General features: G+C 53.5%; 8 protein-coding genes across 8 annotated transcripts; 2 read left to right on the top strand and 6 right to left on the bottom strand.

Moving 5' to 3' along the window:
* Positions 1-27: 27 nt before the first annotated feature.
* Positions 28-2,582, bottom strand: ASPSYDRAFT_541344 (uncharacterized protein). The gene is made up of 2 exons (XM_040848797.1): positions 2,580-2,582; positions 28-2,461 (listed from the first exon to the last, which is right to left on the bottom strand). Exon 2 carries the CDS (start codon positions 2,291-2,293, stop codon positions 215-217), a length of 2,079 nt encoding a protein of 692 aa, XP_040696881.1. The 5' UTR covers positions 2,294-2,461; positions 2,580-2,582; the 3' UTR covers positions 28-214.
* Positions 2,384-3,468, bottom strand: ASPSYDRAFT_541191 (uncharacterized protein). The gene is made up of 3 exons (XM_040848795.1): positions 2,858-3,468; positions 2,708-2,757; positions 2,384-2,501 (listed from the first exon to the last, which is right to left on the bottom strand). Exons 1-3 carry the CDS (start codon positions 3,228-3,230, stop codon positions 2,475-2,477), a joined length of 450 nt encoding a protein of 149 aa, XP_040696882.1. The 5' UTR covers positions 3,231-3,468; the 3' UTR covers positions 2,384-2,474.
* A 698-nt stretch (positions 3,469-4,166) lies between these two features.
* ASPSYDRAFT_163308 (dDENN domain protein) lies at positions 4,167-7,716 on the bottom strand (the record flags this gene model as incomplete). Its single annotated transcript, XM_040843152.1, has 4 exons — positions 4,167-4,306; positions 4,363-4,614; positions 4,663-6,984; positions 7,047-7,716. 4 exons carry the CDS (start codon positions 7,714-7,716, stop codon positions 4,167-4,169), a joined length of 3,384 nt encoding a protein of 1,127 aa, XP_040696883.1.
* A 2,387-nt stretch (positions 7,717-10,103) lies between these two features.
* ASPSYDRAFT_51183 (HAD family hydrolase) lies at positions 10,104-11,405 on the top strand. Its single transcript, XM_040848240.1, has one exon. It carries the CDS (start codon positions 10,205-10,207, stop codon positions 10,922-10,924), a length of 720 nt encoding a protein of 239 aa, XP_040696884.1. The 5' UTR covers positions 10,104-10,204; the 3' UTR covers positions 10,925-11,405.
* Positions 11,026-13,425, bottom strand: ASPSYDRAFT_94911 (uncharacterized protein; the record flags this gene model as incomplete). The annotated part of the gene is made up of 6 exons (XM_040853045.1): positions 11,026-11,751; positions 11,817-11,992; positions 12,040-12,304; positions 12,350-13,088; positions 13,137-13,259; positions 13,304-13,425. 6 exons carry the CDS (start codon positions 13,423-13,425, stop codon positions 11,026-11,028), a joined length of 2,151 nt encoding a protein of 716 aa, XP_040696885.1.
* A 98-nt stretch (positions 13,426-13,523) lies between these two features.
* On the bottom strand, positions 13,524-15,839 carry ASPSYDRAFT_541022 (uncharacterized protein). The gene is made up of 6 exons (XM_040848793.1): positions 15,203-15,839; positions 15,051-15,154; positions 14,804-15,002; positions 14,011-14,751; positions 13,842-13,951; positions 13,524-13,787 (listed from the first exon to the last, which is right to left on the bottom strand). Exons 1-6 carry the CDS (start codon positions 15,702-15,704, stop codon positions 13,623-13,625), a joined length of 1,821 nt encoding a protein of 606 aa, XP_040696886.1. The 5' UTR covers positions 15,705-15,839; the 3' UTR covers positions 13,524-13,622.
* A 215-nt stretch (positions 15,840-16,054) lies between these two features.
* Positions 16,055-17,013, top strand: ASPSYDRAFT_163131 (pyrroline-5-carboxylate reductase; the record flags this gene model as incomplete). Its single annotated transcript, XM_040843137.1, has 2 exons — positions 16,055-16,091; positions 16,145-17,013. The coding sequence occupies 2 exons, from the start codon at positions 16,055-16,057 to the stop codon at positions 17,011-17,013; spliced, it is 906 nt and encodes a 301-aa protein (XP_040696887.1).
* Positions 17,014-17,062: 49 nt separating this feature from the next.
* ASPSYDRAFT_82563 (proline dehydrogenase family protein) lies at positions 17,063-18,636 on the bottom strand (the record flags this gene model as incomplete). Its single annotated transcript, XM_040851158.1, has 3 exons — positions 17,063-17,918; positions 17,990-18,452; positions 18,603-18,636. The coding sequence occupies 3 exons, from the start codon at positions 18,634-18,636 to the stop codon at positions 17,063-17,065; spliced, it is 1,353 nt and encodes a 450-aa protein (XP_040696888.1).
* Between the last annotated feature and the right edge of the window lie 431 nt (positions 18,637-19,067).

Consider the following 19,067-nt stretch of genomic DNA (forward strand, 5'->3'; position numbering starts at 1 on the left):
GGATGGTGACACTGAGGGCGAGACAGCGAGCGAGCGAGAAAGAGCTGGGGACAGTGGGGACTGGGGACGGCGCTAAGGGAGTAGTCGCTCGGCTAAAAGTGTCACTCCGACGCAGCGGGATTTTCCCCAAGCAAGAACGGACAACAGTCCGGATCGGCAGCCAATATATTCAGGATTCAGGATGCAGTGTTCAGTATTCATTCAGTATGCGTGCCTAACTAATATACGAGTGAGTGTACGACCCCGACGCCATCCGCACAAAATCAAACGGCACATTCTGCCCTACCAGCAGCCGCAGCGTTTCCACAGTCGTCCACGCATTTACGTCCTCGATCCTGTACGCCGTCCACCCCGACAGCTCTGCAACCCCTACCGGGTCCCCATTGCGCTCGCCCCGCGTTAGGTCCAGGTACACTTTGCCCCGGGTCGACGGCGGCGACGCCCGCCCTGTACTGCGATAGTGCCGCAGCAGCGGCTGCACCAGCAACGACTTCTCTGGCGGCAGCGCCGATACAATCACAAAGGGCTGCTCGACTAGCTTGACCGACTGGATAGATGTAAAGGGTTCCAGGCCATCCGCTAGGGGCCCTGTTGCCCGGAACCCGACCGTGTAGATTGCCCCCACGCCGAGACTGCGCAGCGCGAATATACTCGCCGATGCTTCGCTCTCTGTGCCGGATAGGACGATGGCCGCACGCCCGCGGTATGCCGACGGGACGTAGTCACGGGTCAGCGTCGCGCGGATGCCCTTCCACGTCGCGTTCTCTCCAACCAGAGATCCTGGACTGGTCGCCACGATCGTGTCGACGAGGCCGATGGCTCGCGCGGCGTCGCTGATGGCTGGGAGCCGCGAAGTACTGCCGCTGACGGGCGGGTGGAGTGCCGCGCCGCCGAAACTTGGCTGTGTAATTACCCGCTCGATTGAGCTCGCTGGTCCACGGTCGATGGAGGTCAGCGTGTGCGGGAGACTAAGCTCGTTAAAGCATTTCTCCATAAACATCGACTGCGGCGTCGCTCGGAAAGAGCCGATCGCGTATATATCCCGCTTTGGTAGCTGTCCCATAATATGTAATGCCTCGTTGATCTCCGCAGCCGTTAGCTGGCCTGGAGCCGCGATCATAGGCAGTAGTGGATGCGTAATAGGTGAGAACACCGTATTCAGCGCTCGCGAAAGCTGTCCCAGCTGTCCCATATTGACAGCCGACAACAGTGGATACATCCCATGTGTCTGCTTCACCGTTGACCGGAAGTACTCCAGTTCGTAGTTGGCCTCCACACTATCCACCATCGCAATCATCTTGACGATATCCGCATACTTGGCGCTCTCTGCAAAAATCCGCGGCGCCTCTGGAGACGTCCACTTCCAGGTCCCCGAGAAATCGTGGAACGCAGACATGATCACACTGTTTCCTTTGAGCTCCGCCAGCTTGCGCCGGATATCCTCTGGCAACCACAGTTCCACGTCAATATACTCCACCCCCCACTGAATAGCCCGCCTCAAATACCGGTAAAACAGGGCCGGGTCGTCCATAGGAAACTTCCCATTCTCCTTCGTGCACCGCGTCGTGAAGATAATCGGCAACTCCGTATGCTGCCGCAACAGCATCAACTGCTGCCCTACATACCGCAAACTGGGGACAGAACTCTGGGGGTCCTGCGGCACCGGGTCCACCAACAGATCCACGCGGATCTCAACGGCATCGGAGCCCACCGATAGAATATCCAGATTGGGCAGCGCGGCATGAACATCAGGAAAAGTCGTCGAGATGAAATTGGTGCGGGTTTTCGTCTTCAAGTCCTCGTGCGGCCTTGTCTGGCCTAGAATCAATGAGAGAAACCGTGTGAGATCGCGTCGAAAGAACGGACTCCGCAGCGAGAATAGGAACTCGTAGTCGCATATTTCCGTCAGTGCTTCCTCGGGGAAGGACCCGTCGTCCACGCAATGCAGGTTGACTAAGATGAAGGCCGATTTGTCGCATCCTTCAAGACTCCGGGGGAGATCGCTCGCTCGGATCCCTACTACAACCGCGCTACTTCCCCGTCCTAATGTCGCGAGTGATGTCTCTGTTGTCCATGGTTTCCCCAGTATGTCTGCCACCACCTGAACGATCGCCTCCTGGCCCGGTCCGTATACCGTAACGACAGCGCAAGAAGGCTCCTGCGGAACAGCCTGGGGGAAAGGAAGAGTAGCAGAAGCGGGAGTTTCCTTGAGCGTTGTCGGCGAAGCGGCAAGAGGCGAGCCGGCTCTGAGAGTGGTAGCCACGGGTTGATGATGGAGCGCAGTTTGCATCATCTTTCAAGGCATTCTTAGACGGCGCGGGAACTCAAGAGGCTTTTTAAGAAGTAGGCAAGGTCGCGGATAGATAGGTCAGATAATGGGAATGTCACGCAGCGATCTAAGAGGACGGATAATTTGGCACGATACGTGGAGTCGCATCGATGATCAGCGGAAACCGGTTTCCTCTTCCACGAGTTCAATCAGCACAGAGTACAAAGAATGACTTCCCGGGTATGAAAAGGGAGAAATAAGAAAGGAAAAGAGCGAGAGAGACAGTTAAGAAGAGACAGAAGAAACCAACGTCGAATAACACAGCCGCTGGCTAAAATCGCAGCGGAAACAGGGAAAACGAAACCACCAACAACAGCCTGGGGCAATTGCCGTGATCTATTCCTTATAAGAGCAGGATGAGCAGGGAGTGAATCTCACAGCAGGCGAGTAGTAGTGGCAGCAGTAATAATAATGGGCGGAATGAATGGCTGATGGGAGCGCGCCGACCGGGATTAGTCCGAGGGGCGACTGGCCGCAACGTCAAGACAGCAGGACCACGAACGGGGCACGGAGAGGGTCATTTCTCACAGCGCGCTCTGAAGCTGGGAGGCAGCGAGAGTTCTGGATGGAGATCGATGGATCGGGGAGGAGGTGCTGAGGCAGCTGTTGGGCCAAATGGAAGGGAGATCTTGTGCCTCCCGACGGCTAAATTTCCCCGGTCTCTGCGGCGGCACAAATTATTCCGCCAATCACAGGAGCCCTGTCTGTCGCCGGTATACAGCGTGGACAACGGCCAGTGAATGGATAAAGACGGGTTAAACTGGTTAAATGGGAGAAGCGGATGAGTTGCTGAAACTGAAGAAACACGGCAAGGGGAAGCAAACAGGTGCCGTTGGGAGAAGACGGCGAGACGGGACGACAGGCGGACAAGGTCCAGATGTAACCAGAGCATAACATCCATACGAGACCTGGTGGACGAGGATACTACTGCGCAATCCTGCTACACTGGGCTTACCTACATGATACGAGGAAAAACTGCCCATATCCACCGACAACCTCACTGTGCTAATTGTCCGTCGGCGTCCTCCCGGTGCATAACTCAGTCGCCGCCAGGAACCGTGCTGATTCGCGACGAGGTACTATTGAAGTAACCCTGACTGGCTGTGCGTGCGCGGACTACATAAACAAAGTCTAATTCTGTCTTCCGTCTTTATAATCAGAAACAGCGTGAGATTGATGCCTCGGTAACGAACGAGAAGTGTATCAAGGGTATAGAAGAGAGTAAACACAATAGATCCAACAGCCAAATAGCAAAACACAAGGCCTGTCCTGCAAGTACACCTCAAATCCAGTATCCCGTGCTACGCACGGGCGATTAGTATGTCTATGATGCATGTATGTGCCAATAACTGTACAAGGATCGAAACTGTACGCATGAATGAACCCCAGGTGGCAAGTTGTACTCGAAACTCGTGAGACCCGGCAAACGGCCGAGCCAGTCGCAAGTAGATCGCTGAGTTCGACGTTGCGTCTTGGCGTCCAGCCGCGCAGCCGCAAATCTCGCGCTGGCGGTCCAAAGAACGAGGGAAATGTACTCTGATAAGAAACGAAAGGTGCCCCGCCCGCGAGTCAAAGAACTTTTATTATAGTGAGCCTTTCGCAATCGGCGCGGGAAATGCCGCGGTAGGCAAAAAACAGGGCAGTGAGTGTTTCAAGGTCGATTGAGCCACCACTCACAGACCCCAGGTAGATCAGTCTGTCTCCGATATGCAGCCCGTCGCCGACCCGCAACGGGGTCTGGAAGAGCGTTAGATAGGAGGAATATATGGCAGCGTGATACCGATCCCACTTTTTGTACGTCGGGACGACACACTCCACCAACCATCATGCAACAGTCTTATGGAGGTGAGATCGCGAGACCATTCATAAGCTTAGGAAGGGGCTTCCGTCGGGCGTTGTTAGCTGTCTTGGACACCCGGGGAGCTCCGTGAATCATGCGGGGCTCTTTCATGAGACTGGCATCGAGTTTTGCGGGTGCTGCTTCAGAGTCAGTAACCATTATTCAATCAATATCAGAGGCGGCCACCACAAACCTCGCGTGACAACTCGGGTGTAGTCCCCGGAGAGATTTGGCTGCGTCCTGCTTGCGGCAAACGAGGCGGCACTTGCTGTTCTCCAAAGGTGATTCGACGTATCAGATAGGAAGTCGGTGGTAGATCTGCCAGAAAAAATTGATGATCGGCCTCGGTTTCGTTTCGAGAGGACGATTTCGTCGAAGAGAGTTATCCTTGGGTCCTTCTTTTTGGGGTTTACCCTTTCCCGGTCACTGATAAACTCGTTGAAACCTGATCATGTTAGCATCACTGATGTCCTGCAGGTGGAAATAAATTTACCCTGAGTCTGGGACAGAATGCCAATGTAGTCAGCGTGCTCGCCAGGCAAGCTCTTGCAGAACGCATCCATGTCAAAGCTGTACGTGAGGCCTGCCTTCTTCTTGTCGCCACTCGCTGGTTTAAGAAACTTCTTGTAGGTGTAGAACAAGCTGGCGAAGCATCGGACAAACGCAGCTCGCACTTGTTCCGGGTGAAATGCAACTGGGCAAACCAGGCAGATCTGGTGAGCGCACCGGTTGTGCACCACCGTTTTGCAAGACGCACACCTATACATGTTCTCGTCGGCTCGTTCATCACAAACAGAGCAGATCATCTTGTCGTCCCATGGCTGGAGCTGCAAGCAGTGCCCTTCCACCCAGGACGAGCCGTCGTTGTTGTGGATTGGCTGAACTACGGGCTGAGGAACGATGGTTGAGGCAGCGACTGTGGATTGTGCATAGACCGAGGGGGCATATGTAGACTGGATATCAGTGTTCAATGTGGTCACAGACAGGTTTGGCGCGTGTCCTAGGAAAGGTGCGCTCGGTCGTCTCGGAATCTGGCGCATATCCATTCCGAAAGACGAGCTGCGCCGAGACGATGCATCAAAATGACCGGAACGCTTCTCGCGCAGAGAGGCCTGGAGCGCCATTCCTGAGTCATTGCGCGGCGTTGTCGGCAGCGGTGGGAAATGACCGGAAATGGGCGAAGTATCTCTACCACCCGGCGAGGGTGGGGATCCAGGCTTGAAAGTGGACGCGGTCCCCGGTCGATCCGAGCCCTTGGAGGAATATCCTCTTGAAGCCGCTTGCTCATTACGGGCGTGCAAGAACGCGTTGAATATAAGTGGCGGGGTGGAGTTCGGAGGAACAGCACCCTGACCAAAGGAATTCGAGTTGAGGCTCACGTACTTTGACAGGTTGGTTGACTGCGCTCTGGAAGAGTATATGGACGGGTTCTCGGCCATGAAAGCGTCGTACGGGAAGGTCTCGATGGCGTAAGCAGGAGGACCGGTGGGAACACCGTACCGACTGTGGAGAGGAGCAGCAAGTTGGAGCAGGGATTGGAGCTTCCTGCGCTGGTGTCGCGGGAGCGGAGTTGGCTTCACCGTGCTCTCAATGAGGTCCTGGTCAAGGTCAACCAAGACGAAGTCGTCCGAAGGAAGTTCAACCTTCTCATAGCGCCGTTCAATGCCAACGATGTAAGGACAAGGCGCTTCCAGGGCTTGAATCAGTCGCGCGGGAAGGATAGGGATCAACACGCCGGACCAGGGAATTGGGAACAGAAGGTCCACCAAAGCCCGAGTAGCAAGATATAACATGGACGTGTGAGAGGACAGGAAGATGATGCGTGACTCGGTGAGCGCGTACTCGAAGAGAATGATGATGTTGGCAAGCGAGAGTGTCCGGAACAAGGCGTATATGTCTGTATTTCGGGCACCCGGCAGCTCATTGGTGGCTTCCTTGCGAGCAAAAAGCCGTAGTTCACGCACGGCCAATTCCACCTGGGTTTTGGAGGTGTTGGGCGCGAATGCTTCCGTACACAGATTCATCACGTATCTTTCCAGTGGTTGCCAAACGCCCAAACGCGGGGAAGGTGGGGGGACACGTTGGACGTTGTTATCAGTCATCGGAACAATGACTGCCTTCAACCATTCTTTCCAGAAACCAGTCATATTCTCCTCACGTCCCAGGATACCGTAGGCACGAGGAATCCAGAAACCGGTGTCTCCATCAGTCAGTCCTTCGATCTTTGATGCTGCTCCATGACGCACCGGGCGCAGAAGATCAGTCATCAAGCCGATTTTCTCCTCCACTGCACTGATTTCATCTTCCAGCTGTTCTCTCGAGTCAGATCCGGATGGTACGGTGGGAAGTTGAGCCAGCAGCCGGGAGAGTTTAGCCCGCTCCTGGGCTAACCGCTCTCCCAGACTGGCTGCCAATTCTCGCTCCTCATCCGTCATATTATCTTTGCGCCATTCCTCGCAGCACTTCTCCAACTGATCGGCCGCTTCATTATTCAACGGAATCCAGACAATGGCACATATAGCATGCAGGCGTGAGCCGTTATCGCTCGTCATCACGAAACCATGCCATGTCGATCGCGGCCTCTGATCCGACGAAACGATATTGATGTCGTTCGGAAATGCGAACATGGGCACGTAGTCGGGGAAGGTGGCACGCTGTTTCAAGTCCTCGGACATTCCTTTCGGGGGGTATCGGTCAAGGAGCACGGGCTCGAATCTTCGTTTCAGAGGATGCATGGCAGGGGAGATTTCCAACGGTTGGGGAGCTGGGATTACAGAATTGTAGTTACTTAGACGCCGTGAAGTCCGAATCGATGCTACAGCCAGTTAGCACGCAGTTTATTTTATATTGCACAATGATTGGTCAGAGTTTACACACCTTGACGAGCAACGGACGGCTGTCTCTTCATACTGTTCATATCACGGAAAGACATGTGCCGCCGCACACTCCCAATGCTAGACCGAAGCAATCCTGACTGCTGCGGCTCATCGGACGTGATTTTCTGGGTGCGTAGCCTGGACCGGGGCCGCGACGCGGGAGTGATGGCACCCGCGCTGAGACTCAGATCCGACAAGAACGACTCTCTCTCCGAGGCAAACTTGACCAATGCTTTATCAAAATCGAAATCCTCCAGCCCAAGAAACTGAGAAGCACGAGGGGATTGAGGAGTAGCAAGATTGCCATTACCGCCGCCGCCCTTAATCGTCATGCTGCTGCGGTTACTGTGCGAGCCGTTGGCATTGGGGTCTGAGTCTTCGGAGCGAAACGAGAGACGCTGGTAGGAACTGCGAGGGCCAATGACAGAGGAGCTGCGAGAGACAAGTCCGTCGAAGCGGGGGTCGTGAGCATCCTCGGCGTCGGCATCTTCCTCGATTGTGTCTGTCACGGCGGGGCCGGGCGAAGTGGCATTGGCATTTCGGTATTCCTCCCCCAGCTTACGAAAGGTTTCCAGAACCTCCGAGCCGTCGACGCCAGCTATCCAGAAGTAATCTGCGAGCGGGGAGGCCGACGTCTCAGTGGCGGACGAGGAGGTGGTGGAAAAGGGCATGTTCAGAGATGGTCGGGGGTCGGTGTTGGTGTCTGCGGGGTTGAGATCATGAATCGTCAAGGAAAGTCGTGGGCTTCGTCACAACATTGGGGAATGAGACCAGTCACTAGAAACCTTGTGGACGGCTCCGGCAGCGATTTGGGGGGGAGAGTTGAGAAGAGTTCAGCGATCAGGGGGTGCGAAAGGAACGAACAGGGCAAGCATAAGTGTGGGATTGCGACAAACCCGCGGGAGGTCAGGGGCCGGGAGGAAGGAAGGCGGCTGGCGATCGCAAGGCAGACGACGGAGAATTGCAAAAGGGAGAGAAGAATTCAAATAGCCAGAGAAGGAACAGAGAAGCCACAGAGATAAGGGCTAAGGAGGGGGGATGGAGAAGGAGTGGTGGTTGTGGAGGAAGAGGGAGAGGACGAGGGAAAGACGTTTTGGTGGTGCCGATCTGGATGGAGAGAGAAAAAGGAGCACAGAAAAGGAGACCCGTCCGAGAAGCTCGCACCTCGCCGCTTCTGGTCAATGACAATACAACTACGGATTTGCAGCCGGATTTCCAGCTGGGATCCTTCACTCTGTGTTTTCTCCGATGGTTCCTTGTTTACTTGGGATTTATTATTCTGCTGGGGTGTTTTTTTCTTTTTCGGCAGGTTGCGTGGAAGGGGGGCCAGAAACACAACGCGACAGAACGGCCGCCAGAAAAGTCCAGCCAGCCCCAAGAGCCTTGTCTCAGTTGCACGAGAGCAGAGGCCTCCTGGCGGCCTGCGGGTGCGGCCTGGCACCGATCGCGGTCTCGTTCTATTCCCGGCGTCCTGTGTTGGGACGACCACTGTACACAGTGAGATTGGTTTCCAATCCGAGTTGGAAATGAAATAAGAAATATTCCAACGACCAACGTGCAGAACATGCTGGGCAGTGGGATCGTGGATGAAGCGAAAATGCAACTAAGGAATCCCAAGGCCAGGAAGAGGTGCTGGACTACTGCAAGTGTGCGTCTCTAGCTGCATTCAGGCCAACCACCTCAGTCGCTGTCTCGTCTCGCCAGGAACCAGCCGCCTGTCTCCTCCACTCGACGGCCTCTTCTCCACGGCGGCGACGGCGAACCGGCAGCAAGAGGGAGAGTTACTCGTAGTAAGGTTATTATTGCTGCATCTTATGACTCCTGGATGCTCCGTCAAAGCGTCCGGGCGGGAGGGAGAACTCCAAGTGGGGGCGCAGGCGATGCTAGAGTGGACTCCCAAGCGATTCTGGAGAACGACAGTTCGAGACAACCATGGAACAGCCAGCCAATTTGATATTGTGGGAGCTGAATCCTTTTTGCGCGAACCGAGTCTGCCAAACCTTACTTGGCTAGCATTTCCGCTTCTGCAGAACGCACTGACAAAGGAATTGACGATTGTCTCAGGCTGCGTCCGGCAACGGAACCGTCCCTGAAGAGTGCCCGTCAACCGAGGTAGAGGCGAACGGTGAACCACTAGATGACTCGGTGACTAGCGCGACCCCATCCTGTAATTTCATTGTGAATTCAGTTTGGGGAACGCCTCTCTATAATATCCGACGTCTATACCTTGGCAGAGTTGGCGTGCAGAAGACATCCAGGCTTCACAGCCTCGCTCTCTGGCCGTCATAGAGCAAATCATCGAAAAGCCCGAAGTTGTGGCGATCTGCGGATCAGCAGGAGTCGGAATCCGGAACCAGAGAGGGCAACTGAGCCAGCGATCACTGGGGCACAATGGAGTTGGCCGATTCATGAAACGTTGACTGGTTTTTGGACTGTGCTTTTTGTCCATCCCCGTATCTGGAGCTGTATACTGGATTGGCAGCACACTGCTCTTCGCTTGCTCACCTTGTCCGCTACGGTGCTACCAACCTCCTCAAGCAAGGAGGACAACCGCGTCAGATGGTGGGGTCTGCCTGATTCACCATGGTCGCACAAAAGCCAGCGGATACACGCCGTGGTACAACCATCGCCCACAAGCAAATTCGGCTCGCGTACGGAGTACTCGGGGGTTAAACTTTGTCCTGTCTCACCATGGCCCATATGTTCCATTTTCCCTTTTTTGGTAATCTTGAGCAAGTAACACACTGTGGGACAAGAGCGCTTGTCAGCTCGCTTATATATTTCCGAACAGTAACACAGACCCGGTGCGAGCACATGAGCAATCCAGATTGTCCAACAGCAGGGCGTCAAATAAGATTAAGATTCCATTCTTATCGCCGACTCTAATTGAATACGAGGCCATGACGATATGGAGTACCCATAGTAAAAAACAATCGGAGCGTGTCCGAGCATTCCACAGCTTGTCACTCACTCGGTGAAGGATTCCGATAAAAGATAAAAAAAAAATAACTACGTAACAGTGGGGAAGATTCATGACTCACTCTTAGTATTTACATCTGCATCAACAATTTGTACTGTACAACCACAACTATCCCACAAAATAACAAAACAACAAAACAATATCAACATCAACATCAACATTAAATAGACTCGTCCAAAATGCCCACCCCAAAGCTCATAATCTTCGACTTCGACGGAACCCTCTTCGACTCCCACGCCGCAATCACCACCTCCGTGCAACTCACCTTCAACTCCCTACTCCCCTCATACAACCCCCCACTAGCAGACCTCAACAGACTCATCTCCATCGGCGCTCCGCCCGAAATCACATTCAAAGCCTTGCAGCCGAAACCAGGCACCCACACATTGCCGGACGGAAATGCCCTGCCCTTTGACGAGAATACATGGGTGCATGAATACCGATCCATCTACGCAATCCACGGACAGCCGCTTACAAAGCCGTACCCCGGTGCGCGCGAGGTCCTGACCACCTTGCGAGACCGCGGGCTGAAGCTCGCGATTATAAGCAACAAGGCTGTTGCGGCGGTGAAGACGGCGCTGGAGGCGCACGGGCTGGCGGGGATTGTGGATGAGGAGTTGATTATCGGGGAGCCGATGTTTGGGGGGCGCAGGAAGCCGGATCCGGCGGGGTATGCGGATGTTTTGGTGCCCAGGCTGGGTAAGGGGTTTGAGGAGGAAGAAGGGGAGGTGTTGATGGTTGGGGATACGGTGACGGATGTGTTGTTTGCGAGGAATATCGGGGCTAGGGTTTGTTGGTGTCGGTTTGGGCAGGGGGATGCGCAGGAGTGTGAGAAGGAGAAACCTGAGTTTCAGATTGAGCAATTAGTGGATGTGGTTGGGGTGGTGGATGCCATGTAGATATAGATTAGAGATAAACCTGATATAGATTTGTTTCGATGTTAAATGGCTTTAATAGAACGCAAGTTGTTTGAGACGCCCCAAATCAGGATGGATAAACATCAAGAAACGGAATAGTGCATAATCCCCTGGACATCCAACTGCTCCGCCAAATCCAGCAACTCCCTAGGTTCCAGCCCAACCGTCGCGTCCACCGAAAATATATCCCAGTCCAACTCGGCCGCTTGCTCCGGTGCCCCTGTCCCTGTCCCTGTCACTGCCCCTGCGCCTGCCCCTGTTCCCAGATTCGACGCAGACGCACCCAAGACATCGCCCGCAGCCAAATCCACACCTTCACCCGCATTACCACTCGCTATAAACCCAGAGCCAGTCCCCGAACCCGACGCCAACTCCGTAATAAACGGCCCCATAACCCTCTTCAAATGATCCAGCTCCGCCCTCCTCAACGGCGCCGTCAAATTCCCCTTAATGACCAACTTCTCCAGCACGAAATCCGCATTCCCGACCCAGTGGTCGTCTGGCACTAACGACGGCGCAATAACGCGGATAATGTACAGGAGGAACGCAGATGCAAAGGCGTCTTCGATCTGGAAGGGCAGGAAGGCTTCGATGCGGTCTTCGTCTGCGAGGGTGCGTAGGGTTTGTAGGACGGTGAGGGCGGACTCGACGCAGCAGGTTAGGAGGGATGTTATGATTGGGGAGAGGGAGATGTCGAGGGGCTGGTGCTGGGGCGGAGTGCGCGAGTGATTCCGTGTTGGGGTTTGGGTGTTTTCGATGTGTGCGTGGAGGGCGCACATTACGAGGGGGCGGGTTGTGAGGACGACGCACTGTTAAGAGGATTATTGAAATGAATCTAGACTGGAAGGATGGGTGAGAGGGGAGTGGCTCTTACGTGGTGGTATGCTAATATCAGCCGTGTGGCTGCTCGAGATGCGCGGCTGAGTGAGCCGTGGAAATGGGTTCGCAGAAGATCATTGAGATCCTGCGAGAGCTCTGCTAGGTTGCGGAAGATGGACTGCGTGTCTGATATTAGGGTTCCATCAAAGTCGGCGCCGACGCCGTATACCGCTGATGCGTGGTCAGCTCAGCTCAATTTGGAAGCGTGGATGGTATACTTGTCAGAATACGCGCGCTCAAACGTGCAAGCCGAACGTGCAGAGTAAGTGTCTTTTCATCTACACTGCCATTGACGAAGAGCTTCACCGTGATGTCCTCGTCGCGGATTGAGCTCGGCGCTCCAATCAAGGCTGCGAATTCCCGGTCTAGCATGTACACGATCCAGAAAATAGTCTTGCAGCGACGGGACAATTCCTCGCCAATGTGTTCGGGTACGTGTCGATGGATTCCTTCGATGATGCAAATGCGAAGGGCGTGTCCTATCTACTTTCAATTAGGTATATTATGACACAGCGACGAGGAACGTACATGTTGAAACGCCGAGATCCTCATATCTACCGACTGAAGATAAATAGCCGCCAGAGTAAGGGTCTCGACGCACTGTAAAGGATTCGGATTCATGCCAGACATGTCTGGCATCAGCGCCATAGCCCGGGAAGCATACTGATAGCCATCTGGCGGGGCATTCGGCAGCCGATTAGGCGCCAGAAAAGCCTTCCCAAAGGCAATGATGAGCAAATACTGCGCAAACCACAGACGCATCGACGAAACCCGCTCTTCCGGGTTTGTATAGAACTCGTGCAGACTGCGGATAAACGCAACCTCGTCGATGATATAGAACAGGGGCCCAAAGTAGAAATGCGCTGTGTGAATCAGATACAGCCCATGGTCCATCGGCGGCAAACCAGCCAGATCCGGCGTTTCATCGACTGGCAACGGCCGCCATTTCAGAGTGAACAGCGTACCGTCCATGTGCCAGGGATCTGGAGGGCGGTTGTTCGCTTCTGGAACCTGTTCCCCTAGCAGCGCGAGAACGCGGCGGCAGAAGGACCACGATGACGAAGGGCCCATGTACCAGAACTTCCCATCAGGGGCCTTTGCGAAGGAGTACTCGACTAACGGGTTGTGAGAGAAATTTGACCGCGGCTGATCCTGCGGTCTTGGAGGGTAGTTTTCGACCTCGAGGACCTCCCCAGGCACAAATGTCTGGTGGGGCACGCCGTTATACACCACAGGCGAGCTGCGGCGTTCAAGTTCGCGCAGGTAACTTGTTTCTTCTTAGCAGCGATAAAACCGAAGGAATGAGTGAGCCCACCTTTCCGGCACTGAGACGCGGGATTCCTCGACTGCATAATGGCAGCGGCGTTTCCTCCTGGCACAGCGTGTGCATGGGTTCGTGCCGGAGCACTTGACCTTCATGGTCCGACATCTTTCACATCTGTGACTGTCAGAGCCTGCACTGGATAGACATCCAAGACCTACGCTTTATGGCATTTCCTCGTCACTCTCGACTGCTCAGGGGACGTGAGAGGCATCTTCAGACGGTTGTGTGGTCGAAGAGAAATGTCGGAGCAGAATCCCGAGATATCGGGCCGCTTAGTCATTACAGAACGAAGTGGTTAGTTAACCAGTTAACCAAGTTAACTACAGATTGACTAAAGACTGAGTTAATTGTGATGGAGTCATTAAAATTGACTAATTAATAGTAGAAAGCAAGTGCTTAAACTAGAGATATTGCGCTGACAAGTGACGGCTAAGTTCCAACCCACCGCATGGAGATAACCCAGTGACCATGTCCGGTTTACAACAGAGTACTCGCTTTCTCAATTCCATTCTGATTTACTGTGTTGACTGGGGCTGGGACTTGTGTTTGACCAAGACCTGCAGCATGATACAAAAACTTACGCAGGCGCGAGACAAACTCCGCCTGGTCGCCGTCATAGAAGTATACCCACTTGTACGATATCTGCCCGAGTTAGTCCACGATCGAGGAAACGATGACAGGGGAAGACAAACTCACAGTATCTAGAGGACAAAGGCGAATAAAATACCAATCGTAGCTGTCGGTGGCGATTCCATATATTGTCATAGTCGCGCAGCCTGCCTCCCTGCGGAGCCGCTTCAGGATTGCTGGGATAGCAGCAAGTAAGTAAGGTACTCTGGTTGAGGATTCAAAAAGAAAAACTCACCCATATACGACATCGCCTCATGCAGGCCTATACTGGGATGACTTAACCCCTTGACTACCACGACCGTGTTTCCTTCCATCCTTTTCTGGCTGCCGTACCAGAGGACATGCTCGATTGTGCCGCGAATCAGCCATCGCTTGCTCTTGTACAGCCATGGGACTGTGATCTCGTTTTCAACGCCCCACCGGATTGAGTTGACGTTGAGATAATTGTCTGGCCCCTTTTCCTGCTGATACTTATAGAAGCCATCCCGCTTTTGCCCGGCCAGAGCGGCGAGCATAATGGTGTTGACCCGAACCCTAATTAGGGATTCATTTTGCCGGGCCCGGCCAAACGCGAGGTTGTAGTCCTCCAGAGCCTGACTTAAACATGCTAAGTACGTGGGGGGATGTTTAAAGAGGTATTCGGGGACGTCATGTTTCTCGGAACAGTCTAGGTTCCAGGCCTCGTCATCCTGTTTGCCGCGTTCTAGTCCAAAAACGCAGTCCACGTCCTCAGCGCGTATATCGGACAATGACAGAGTCGAAGGCTGACAAGAATCAGCTTCATAATCACTCTCCTGATTGTGGCCTCGGACGCGTGCTATATCGATTAGCTCCCTGATCATTGCCTTGGCTGCGGTGCTGAGTTTGTAACGGTCGAAAAAGGTCTTCATTGTGGATTCGAGTCTTGCCCGAACCTCGACATCATGAAGCCAGTTTGTCTTGACGCTCTTGAAGGTTTTGATTTCTGGGAGCGGTTCTGAGAATTTTAATTGGTAGTCCTATAAGAGATGGGCTCTATATATACTTACTGCCGTCACACCTAAGCCACTCGGCGTCTTCATCCGAAATATCCCGTGGTTTTACATTCCACACTGACCAATTTTCAATCGCCTCCGAGTCTGGTCCGCCGCAGGATAGTCGGATCGAGACTGACTTGTCGAGTATTTTGCTGATTTGGCCGATGATAACTTGTCGACTCTCGCTCCAATCCAACTCCAGAGAGCAATACTAGAATAGATTAGGCTGATTGTTATTACGAGGGGAATACGGACGTACCTTATATTTCCTATTGAGATGCATAAAGATCCACTTGAAGCCATCAGTATATATGCCGTATGTCTCCTTGACCAAGCCGTCCTCTCGATTCCGCTGGATCATCGCTGTACTGGTTAATGATTTGGCCATATCTCAGACACCAAGCTACTCACATATAGCAGCAAGAGTTGGTAAATACTCCTCACAGCTCTCGATCGGTTCCTCCGCTCGAAGAACGACGAGATTCGTCTTTAACTCTGTTTGATCTCCATACCAAAGCACGTAATCTGTCACGCATTCTCTGACGTTGTTTCCATCACTCCAACTCCCTGGTACGGCTATTGACTGCTCGTATCCCCAGAAGAGTGTCCCTAGGCTCTTCGCAGCCTCTGTCTCAGAACCAAGTCTCTCTAGCACCTTTCTCTTCGCTTGAGCCAACAAAAGATGTAGTATGATATCGACTCGGGGCCTGGTATGGACTGGAGAATGAGTCGGCGTTAGGGCTAAGTGGTAGTCATCCAGTAAAGTATCGAAATAAATACACGGCTCAGATGTGCTGTCGGATGAAGAAAGATACCAAGTTTTCTTGCTTTGACAAGAGCTCCCTGTTTTTATTTGACAGAAATCAAGAAACGAGCTGTCGACCTTGCTGCAGGTGCTCTGAGACTGCCCCATGACTAGCCTTGCTGTACTTTCTGTACTTGCTGTGATGATCCAGGTGAGTAGGGAGACGGAAGATGAAGGAAATGAAGAGACGACATTTTCTGAGGTGGCACGACGACTACTTTCAAACTTTGTGCGAACACAGTAGGTAATCAGATATACTTTCCATAAGAGGGTTTGCTGCTCTTATACTTCCGCACAGTCGGAACCACCTCCGACATATCGGTGCTTAGTCATTTCCCAGGCTGTGACAATACAATACCCCCATTAATACGACCGCGGGGTTTCTTTGCTTCTGCATTCATTCATACTCCAACTTGACTCACTTCACTCTCCACCACCAGAAACTTACTACCACCATCATGGCATCCAATCTTACCCTTGCCATCATAGGATGCGGTACCGCAATTCCCTTTTACCATCCCAGGCAATGCAGTAGCTAACCAGATCAGGAAACATGGGCTCCGCCATCCTCAGCGGAATCCTGGACGCAACTATACCCGCTACTGATGCTACGACCAGTAGCAAGGAAAGTCCGTTTTCCCGTATAATTGCATGCACCAAGTCACAGGCATCAGCGGATAAGCTGAAGGCCAAGTACGCTGGACACCGATCCGCAGTACGGCTTGACTTCTATGCCAGTGACAACGCGGGTGCGGCGTCGCAGGCTGATGTTGTTATTCTCGGCTGCAAGCCGTATCTCGTTGATGCTGTGTTAAGCGAAGAGGGGCTCTGCGATGCGTTGGCTGGGAGGCTGATTGTTAGTGTTATCGCGGGGAAGACGATTGATGTACTCTCTGCGGGAATTGCGAAGAATCAGACAGAATCTGCACAGAAGAAGCCCGAGTCTACGACGGTGGTTGCTCGTGCGATCCCCAATGTTGCGGCTGCTGTGCGCGAGTCCATGACGGTCGTCGAACTTCCGAGTTCCGCATCCAAGGAACAGGTATCTATAATTGAGTGGATGTTCTCGCAGATTGGCATGGTCAAGGTGATCGGCGGCGAGCTGTTTGATCTGGGATCGATGCTGATGGCATCGCTGGCGACGGTCTCTGTTGCTGTGGATGGGATTCTGGATGGGTGTGTTGCGGAGGGGATGCGGCGGGCTGATGCGTCTGAGATGACGGCGCAATGTCTGCTTGGCCTTGCACAGATGTTGAAGGAGGGGCACCACCCGGCGGTGCTGAGGGAGAGCATCTCGTCGCCGAAGGGGTGTACGATCCAGGGGCTGCTGGCTGTCGAGAAGGGTGGTGTGCGGAGTGCATATGCAGACTCGATTATCAACGGGACGGAGCATTTGAGGAAGTTGCAGGGAAAATAAAGTGCTGGAAGTGTGTATATATAGGTGTCATAGACTAGATATCTAAGATTTAGAGCCCAATCCTACGCCGGAACTCCCTCGCCAGTGCAGCCCTCATATGATGCGTCCGCTCAACAGCGCCCCTGTTCTCAATCGCCCTCCGATGCAGATACTCCATACACTCCGACACCGTCCCCCAATGCATACACTTGAATGTCCTCGGCGCCCCTATTCTCCCCTCCACGGCCGCCGTCTCATACCGCTGCACCAACTCGCAGCTCAACTCATCCGCCATCCCCATTATCTGCCCACACTCCAGGACACTCACAGTAGGCAGCCCACTCTCCAACCGCCCCTGGTACAACCGAATAGCCCTATCCGCACTCTCAGCATTATGCGTAGCCAGGAACAACGCCGCAGCCGGCACAGGCACAGGCACATCCACATCCTCTCCATCAGAACGAGGAATCTGACGACGACGACAGATCAACATCTCCGCAATCCCATTATACGACTCATCCGTCTCCGTTTTCGAATCATGGATCAGGCCCCGCACTTCATGCTCGATGTACGCGCCACGGACTAATTTCACACCAAGCAAAAACCCCCCCTTCTCAGCTTCATCAAGATGCCGCTGCACATTCGCCCTCGAGCCCTTGAGGTACGCCTGGATGGTATTGTAAATCAGCGGAGCGCCCGACGAGTTGGAGGTAGTAGTAGTAGGAGGAGTGTTGTATCGGCGCATAAGCTCAATAGCCCAGTTATCCAGTCCCGGCTGGAGAAGCTGCTGCTCGGCGTCGAGCCATAGTCGGGATCCCTGCTTTGCGGTCTCGGTGCAGATTTCGTCGAGGGCCTTTGAGACGGCTTCTGGGATGGGACCGCGGGCTTGCATGGCTTCTAGGGAGATGGGGCCCGCGCCGGTGAGTCTGTTATCGTAGTTAATATGCGTTTAGGATTTTGCTTCTTCATTTGCTCCAGGTATACATGTAGTACATACTTCAGGGCGAGGAAGTCTCCAGGTCCAATCATGCGGAGGGTCTCCAGCGTCCCCCGTTTCCACTCCTCGATGACTTCGTAGTACTGCGGCGGGTAGTGATCCTTTGCTGTCGAGGAAGTCTCATGTGTATCCTGCTTGTTAGATTTAGATTCGCTATGGTCAAGAACAACTTCCTTCGAATACCCCAGGATAACACCCTGGTACCCCATATTCTTAATCTCATTGACAGTCCTCACCACCTCAGCCCGGTTCGTGCCGGGGCAGAAATGGTTATACAGCGTCCACCGGACGAGTCTGTTAAGGAGCGGGTTTTTGTCTGGGTTTAGGAATGCGGATTTGGAGGATGCGAGGGCGTTGAGGAGGGCCAGGGACGGCCGGAGAAATATCTTCGACGTCATCAGGCTGGATAGGAGCAGTGAGCGGAGGAGGAGCTTGTTTGGGAGGCGGGATAGCGGCGCGAGGTCTGCATTTCTCCGTGCTGGTGCTGTTGGTGCTGCTGGAACTGGATCTGGCGACTGGGCCTTGATAGTGCAGGCTTTGGGTGATGATGTGGAAATGTATCGGCGTGGAAGTAGATATGTATATGCATGATGCCTGAAGAGTAGTCGCGTACCCCTGGGGGCGTGGAGAGGGGACCAGGAGGACATGTTCAGCTCAGCGACAGTTGCAAAGACCTGATAGATTTGAAGATAGACTGCTGTTTACACGCATGCAATATATACCCCTCTTCGCCAGGCTTATCAGGGCCCGACTATGAACTGCGGGGGTCGGGGTGGCGCTCCGACGGTATATCGCAGCGTCTCCGAGTCTCCAAGACGTGGGGTTATATCGGAACGACATTCCTAGTATGTAGTGGTGAATGGGAATATTTTGACTAATAACAATACTGATTGTGCGTATTCTGAAGCTCGCTACATACTGGGTCAGACCTCGTTAGATGGATACTGCACCCTTTCCAACGGGACAAAATCATCCCTCACCGTCCTCGTACTCACGAATCCCAGCAATGCGCTATCATGCCTGTCTTTTTATTGCGCTAGAGTATCACCTGCTGCCAAATGCCTGCTGGTCCTTCCTC

This window comes from Aspergillus sydowii, assembly GCF_001890705.1.
Source record: "Aspergillus sydowii CBS 593.65 unplaced genomic scaffold ASPSYscaffold_17, whole genome shotgun sequence".
Taxonomy (NCBI): Eukaryota; Fungi; Ascomycota; class Eurotiomycetes; order Eurotiales; family Aspergillaceae; genus Aspergillus; species Aspergillus sydowii.

What these genes read in the sequence shown, in the direction of transcription:
- ASPSYDRAFT_541022 (XM_040848793.1), bottom strand. Translation starts at nt 15,704, where the DNA reads ATGGGGCAGTCTCAGAGCACCTGCAGCAAGGTCGACAGCTCGTTTCTT. An exon ending in ACCAACTCTTGCTGCTATAT is followed by an intron (nt 15,155 to 15,202) that starts GTGAGTAGCTTG and finishes TAACCAGTACAG; the next exon opens with CGATGATCCAGCGGAATCGA. An exon ending in TGAGGCGATGTCGTATATGG is followed by an intron (nt 13,952 to 14,010) that starts GTGAGTTTTTCT and finishes CTGCTATCCCAG; the next exon opens with CAATCCTGAAGCGGCTCCGC.
- ASPSYDRAFT_541191 (XM_040848795.1), bottom strand. Translation starts at nt 3,230, where the DNA reads ATGGATGTTATGCTCTGGTTACATCTGGACCTTGTCCGCCTGTCGTCC. An exon ending in TCCCAGCTTCAGAGCGCGCT is followed by an intron (nt 2,758 to 2,857) that starts GTGAGAAATGAC and finishes CGCTCCCATCAG; the next exon opens with CCATTCATTCCGCCCATTAT. An exon ending in GCCACTACTACTCGCCTGCT is followed by an intron (nt 2,502 to 2,707) that starts GTGAGATTCACT and finishes ATACCCGGGAAG; the next exon opens with TCATTCTTTGTACTCTGTGC.
- ASPSYDRAFT_51183 (XM_040848240.1), top strand. Translation starts at nt 10,205, where the DNA reads ATGCCCACCCCAAAGCTCATAATCTTCGACTTCGACGGAACCCTCTTC.
- ASPSYDRAFT_541344 (XM_040848797.1), bottom strand. Translation starts at nt 2,293, where the DNA reads ATGATGCAAACTGCGCTCCATCATCAACCCGTGGCTACCACTCTCAGA.